The sequence below is a fragment of the Neopsephotus bourkii genome, unplaced genomic scaffold (genome assembly GCF_033783945.1).
Source record: "Neopsephotus bourkii isolate Nb327-2 ecotype Australia unplaced genomic scaffold, CSIRO-AGI_Nbou_v1 NB_1638, whole genome shotgun sequence".
Classification (NCBI taxonomy): domain Eukaryota; kingdom Metazoa; phylum Chordata; class Aves; order Psittaciformes; family Psittacidae; genus Neopsephotus; species Neopsephotus bourkii.
The window spans coordinates 6534220-6540219 of NW_026902113.1; the positions used below are offsets into that span (position 1 = coordinate 6534220).

The following is a 6000-nucleotide window of genomic DNA, read 5'->3' on the forward strand; positions in this document are numbered from 1 at the left end:
TAGTTATTTTAGTATTTTTAGGAAAACACTTCAGAAAGCTAGTATGTTACCTGTAATTCTTGGCTTCCAAACTCTTATATCACAGAATTTAAATTAATCCTGATTTTAAGAATAATCTTTTAAAAGGATTGTTTCTATGCCCAAAACCAGCTCTTCTGCCTAGAAATTGCAATTTACTTGCTGTTTGCTTAAAAGTTAAGATTTTTTTAAAAATCTCAAAACCACTTACAAACAATTACAAGATATTTAGGAAGGAACTACCTTTTTGTTTTCATCACCGAGGCAACACATGGGCCATGATCATGTTAGGAAAGCACCAAACAAACCCAGAAGAGAGCAACAAAACCTATTCTTATTTCCACAGAATATTAAAAATTACATTTTTAAGTTACTCTACAACTGAAACAAGACTGATAATCTGGCGTTAATATTTCAGTGATAATGAGCAAACTATTTCTGCTTAAGTTATTCAAAAACCATTCTTTGAACAATCATACTCTCACAAATCAGAACTTAATTTATCTATGAAAATACCTTCCTTGAATTCTTACTATCTGTAGCAATCAGAGGCAAGTATTAGCAGTACTGCCAAGGACAGCAGTATAAGGATCCTGAATTGTGCAAAACATCTCTGCATCAGTCTTGGGAGCATAGCCTATAACCTAATGTAAGAACTAAGGACACTATTTTCAAAATGCCAGTGCTTATTTATTGTGTTCCACACCTTTATTTCACTTTGAAGATCTTCTTGCAGAAAAAAAAGAATCAGTATGTTTTTAGAACATTAACACCTGACAAAGAAAACTTTGGGAATAGCATGCAGTTTTAAAAGATTAAGCCTGGATTCACAAAACACAAGTCAGCAACTGTTTTTCCTGATGTTTTATCTGCATGGCAATTGCTGGCAGTTGTTACTTAAATGCAACTCAACTGTGGTGTTAATGAGTTATGATGTAAAAAAAGAATTTTGAATCTCTAATGTTTCCAATGCCTAGCTTTGATATATTTAGACCATTTTTTAGACCGTATTTAGAATTTAAGTATTTTCTTACGATCAGCCAAAGAGCTTTCAGCTAAAAATGTAGTTTTAGATTCTGAAGCAAAACATCAAAGTATCATGGCAGCAGATTCATGCTAATTGTCTTTGCAACTGCGCCATCCGGAACATGTCAGCCACCTAAGCAAGGGAAAGATCAAGCGCTTTTTATTCACCCAGGCCACTGTTAAGATGGTTATTTCAATCCAAGAAATCTATACAGTTGTTAAAAGAAGAATACCATTCTTCATATCCTAGCTTCTTTCTCCCTGCCCCATCTCTCATGCCAAGAATAGCATTCATGTAACTCTCAACTAGATCAGTTCCCTTGTTTGGCTCACCATGCTTCTATACAAATACTAATGCCAAAGAAAACCCAGGGGATAAGAACAAATTGCTGGCACCTACTGATAAGAGCAAAGGCATATTCAGACTAAATTTACCATGTAGCCACCAGGTCAGTTCAGTGGCACACTGAAGATTTAGGAGGTTATCATGAGAAAGAGGAGTTTCAGACACTTTCCCCACCTGAGGTATCCTGGCAACATTTTCTCCTGCCCTATCCTCTGCTGGACCTGACAGCACCCGTGTTAGCAAGCACCTTTATATACAAAAATGAACCCGACAAAACCAGCTGAATACTTTTCTGTTGTTTCAGCAAGCACAAGTGGCTTATGGAAGTATCAAAGAGTTCTAAGTGGATGAGAGATCAACAGCACAGCCAGGGCAAGAAAAGAAGCTGAACTAAAAGTTCCCTAGTTTGATCACAGAATCATAGAATAGTTAGGGTTGGAAAGGACCTTAAGATCATCTTAGTTCCAACCCCCCTGCCATGGGCAGGGACACCTCACACTAAACCATGCCACCCAAGGCTTCGTTTGATGGCAGCAAGCTTCCATCCTGTGAAACTAAAGCTTTATTTTCCAAAATGAGAATCAGAAAATATTTTCTTTTTAAAATCCTGAGTGTACCATTTCACACAATCTTTAAGAAAGCAGTTAAAAATGTCACAAATGAATGTGTTAAAGCATAGGAGTTAACAACTCTCTCTGGCTCATGTACAGAAATAGAAGATGCAAGAAAAGTGCTGTAATTTGCAAGCTTGCTTGCCCTTGAAATACAGTTTCCCAGAGATCATCACTGCCATAAACTCCTGCATAATCTAAGGCTTCAATCTAAGTCTTCATTTATCAAAAAAAAAAAAAGAAAGAAAACAACAAAAAAACATCAGTGTACTTCTGCCTTTCAAGCCACAAATAAAACTTTTGATATAGAAATAAATGCAGGAACAGCTCCCTGAGTTTAAGGAAGTATCAGCAACGTAGTGAGTGTGCTGTTCAGCAGCTAGTTACTAGGATCAGGAAGAGTGCAATCAATGAAAATAAGTTTTACTAGAAAAAGCCCTAGTATACAGAGAAATAATACTGTACATAAAGGAAAAGGAAAACTTTGCTATCGGATTCTTGTAATTACAAGTCCTAAAAACAGTAAGCAGCAAAAGATGGTTTTCCCTACCAGAAACAAAAAACAAACCCACCACCCGCAAAAAAAAAAAAAAACAAAACCAAACAGGCGCATTTGGTATATTCATGTAAAATAGCTTAATTTTTCACCTCACAGCTTTCATAACTGAAAATTAAGAGCTAGGGGATAGCCATGAATGGTTTTCTTTCACATCAGAAATACACAAATTCAAATAAAATCCTGTGAACTTACGTTGTTAGCAAGAATGCCCCATCACTGCATCTTTCTAGAGCTTTTCGCGCTGGAGGTTTTGCTGCAAACTCTACGAAACCTTTTCCTGTAGCTCTGCCACGATCATCTACTACAACAACAGCTCTTTCCACTGGCCCAAATTGAGAGAATGCTTGTTCCAGCAGCTCATTAGAAACCACAGGTGACAGATTCTTGACTGTTAGGGCAGCTCCATGTGTAGCAAATCGAATTCGAAGTGGTCTGCTCTTCAAAATAGTACCATCAAGTTCCGCCTTTGCTATTTCAGCCAGTGTCCTAGATTCCTTTTTCAAGATTGAAAATAAAATACATCAAGTATTTTCTAACAAAACAGATAAGGCTTTTGTGTCAGTGACCCATCCCCTACATCTGAAAAGCAGGGTTTTTTTTCCTTAACTAGCATCAGGGTCGTTCAACTTCCCCCACCCACCAAGAGAAAGGCGGAGTCGCTGTTCACTGATGTTAAAAAAAGCCCCTGGGATTTATTCTTTAGAAAAAACGAACAAAAAAACCCCACACACACCATAGGCACAAATTGTTGTCAACAGCGTGTTAGACTTAAATTCTCATTATGATGGATACGTTTGTGCTGCTCCGTAAAGGCTTTCCGTAGAGTTGAAAGCCTGATGATTTTTCATATTTACACACTCAAATGTTGATATTCTGCATCCCTGCCTCTACACAGTAGGAAACAACATTTTCAAAGATCAGACTACAGGATCTAAGGTGTTTTTTGTTTGGGTTTTTGTTTTGTTTTTAAATAACAAAAGTATGACACTTGCTTATTACAACTGTGAGATGAACTCTCAACGGATGTCCAATTTCAAAATTCAACAAATGATGAAATTTCCTTTGCTCATGTATTCATTATTCTCACATTTATGGGTTTTCTGCACCCACATCCAAGACACAGTCTGCATCAGTAATTGCCTTTTTTCTCATTTCAGAGATTTGTAGGTAGCTTGAACTTGCAACTCCTTACATTTAAGTTATTCTTTAGATCCTAGCAATTTTCTCCAGAATTCAGCTGACTAAACTGTTGTAAAATAACATATTCCCTAAACACAATGGAAAAGCTGCGTATATAGAAGCTGTAACTACCCTATATTACATCCGAAGTGAGTAGTGACATGTAAATATATCACACTTCCTCCAGAAAATTGCTATTTCAGGATGGGGGATTCTTAGTTTAAAAGATGTATGGCAAAACTCCACAAGCACTTATCTTTCAGACGACCAAGAAGAAAAAATATCCTAACCAGTAAAATATACAGAAAAATCCTAAGTAGACACCCAAAGCACTCTAAAGCTATTCCCAGGATGATGTAAGCGCATTCTAGACACGGCAGACACGAAAAAGACTGATCTTGCACACTAAATAAGCTTTTCACATGATTCCTTTTTTGCATGCTTGAGCATAGCGATTAAACATTTTATTACCCTTAAAAAAATCTTATCTAGACCAAGTAATTCAAACAACTCAAGGTCTCATTTCTTTGCAATTCTGAGATTACATGTTCTGATTTCATGTGTGAGCAGTGGTATTTCGAAACAAACCTTTAAAATTGACTGTTTTCATAAACAAAACCTACATTCATAATGAACTGCAGAGGCTGAAATGTGCTTCTGCATTAAGAAGGATTTTATTTTTTTTTCCCTAGTTCGAAAGTATGTTAAGTTCTCCCAGTTAAATTAGGGAAGTCTTTATGCAGGTATTACAAGACCAAAGCAGATCGCGCAGCCACGTCTTCCATCCACTGGAGAAGCAGAAGCTGCAGGAGTGCATACCCGCGTAGCAGCACGTAAACGGTAACCGGCGGAGGAGCCCTTAAACCAGCCGGATACCACGCAGTGAGGTGGGGACCCGAACCCGAGGGGCTGGGAAGGCTGCTAGCAATGCAGGCCTCAAGCTTGAATATACGGAGGCAAATAGGGGAGGGGGAGAAGGAAGAGGAGGCGAGGAAACGGCTCTAGCAGCAAGGAGAGAAAATGAAGGACCCTTGCTTTTTTTTTTTTTTAAAGCCGTCCGCCAAGGAAAGGCGGGGAGTGGTTGGGGGGTGTAGGAAGGGGGAATAACGGGCAGAATTCTCCCACTTGCAAAGGCAGCCCCTGGGTTACGGGGAAGCCATAGCGGCTCACGCGAATCCTCACCAGGCGAATGAAGCCAAAGCCACGGTCCCTGTTGATGAAGACCTCGCTAGGCTCCCCATAGCGTTCGAAGAGGCGCTTGAAATCTTCCTCTGTGATATCGGTAGGCAGATTCCCCACGAAAAGCCTGCAGCGTTGCGTGTAGCTCTTCTCACCAGGTTTGAGGAAGCTTTTGATGTCGATGGTGAACCCAACCTCCTGCTCTTCATCTCCACCTTCTTTGCTCGGCACTAGCGCCATGGCCGCCGCTGCCTCACTTTCTGTTTCTAGGCCCCGCAATCCCTTCAGGTTGCCGCTGCCGCCACCACCGCCCCCCACCATGCCCAGCGGCGCCGCTGGGGAGCTATTCTCGATCCGCACTTGCTTCAAGTTCCTGTTCGCTGCCATATTCAGAACTCGCTCCCTCCTCGCTGGCTTTCTCGGGGAACGCGGAGCTCCCTCCAGCCACCACCGCCCCCGACCCTCAGCCAGTTCAAAATGGCGCCGCCGCCAACCTCGGCGAGTTGTAACGTCCCTGAGGCACGCCCCGCCCACTGCCGTGCGCGTTGCTCTCCCTGCCGCGGCTCGCTGCTGGCGTGGGGAGGGGTGTGTGCATGTGTTGTTTTGTGCGGCCGCGGGGCCGCAGTGGGTTCCCATGGCGTCTGGCGTTTGTCAGGTGGTGATCTCCTTCGGTTCTGGCATAGAGGCCGCCCTGCTTCAAGCCGGGAGAGATCGGCCTATCTGTCGCGTACCAGTGAGCTGCACTGCTTGAGCGGATAACCCGCCCAGAAGATCCCCTGCTGCACCCTGGTAGCTCGACTCCGTCGGTGGTTGGCCCTCCCGCAGCTATATTGTATTAGAGTTCTCGGAAGTGTTCGGGTCCCGCAAGGTTTGCCACAGTTCGTCCCCAGGCGGTGCGACCTGACGAGTGGCAAGTCCCTGGTGCAGTGTCTGGTTCTGGTCGGCTGAGGCGGCTGCTGGAGGGCGGATGGGGAAGGCCTGAGGTCTGCGGAATGGCACGGGAGTGGAGGAAGGACCTGCAGGCAGAACGGGGAGATCGTTCACCGAGTGAGATATGGAGATACAGCTGAGTGGGGAGAGAC

The 6000-nt window shown here is 42.6% G+C and overlaps 1 protein-coding gene across 9 annotated transcripts in view; it reads right to left on the reverse strand.

Annotated features, from left to right (window-relative positions):
* PSPC1 (paraspeckle component 1) overlaps positions 1 to 5777 on the reverse strand; it is a 53157-nt gene extending 47380 nt beyond the window's left edge. For 3 of the 9 annotated variants that reach the window (XR_009728621.1, XR_009728618.1, XM_061374400.1), the window contains exons 1-2: positions 4922 to 5456; positions 2753 to 3054 (exon numbers count right to left, since the gene is read on the reverse strand). Coding sequence is in view for 4 of the 9 variants with exons in the window: in XM_061374400.1 (XP_061230384.1) it covers positions 2753 to 3054; positions 4922 to 5305 (686 nt within the window). In the remaining 5 variants the exon portion in view is untranslated. Of the gene's footprint in view, positions 1 to 2752; positions 3055 to 4921 lie in introns of all 9 variants that reach the window. The other 6 variants (XR_009728619.1, XM_061374399.1, XR_009728617.1 and 3 more) reach the window with 5 other exon arrangements.
* Between the last annotated feature and the right edge of the window lie 223 nt (positions 5778 to 6000).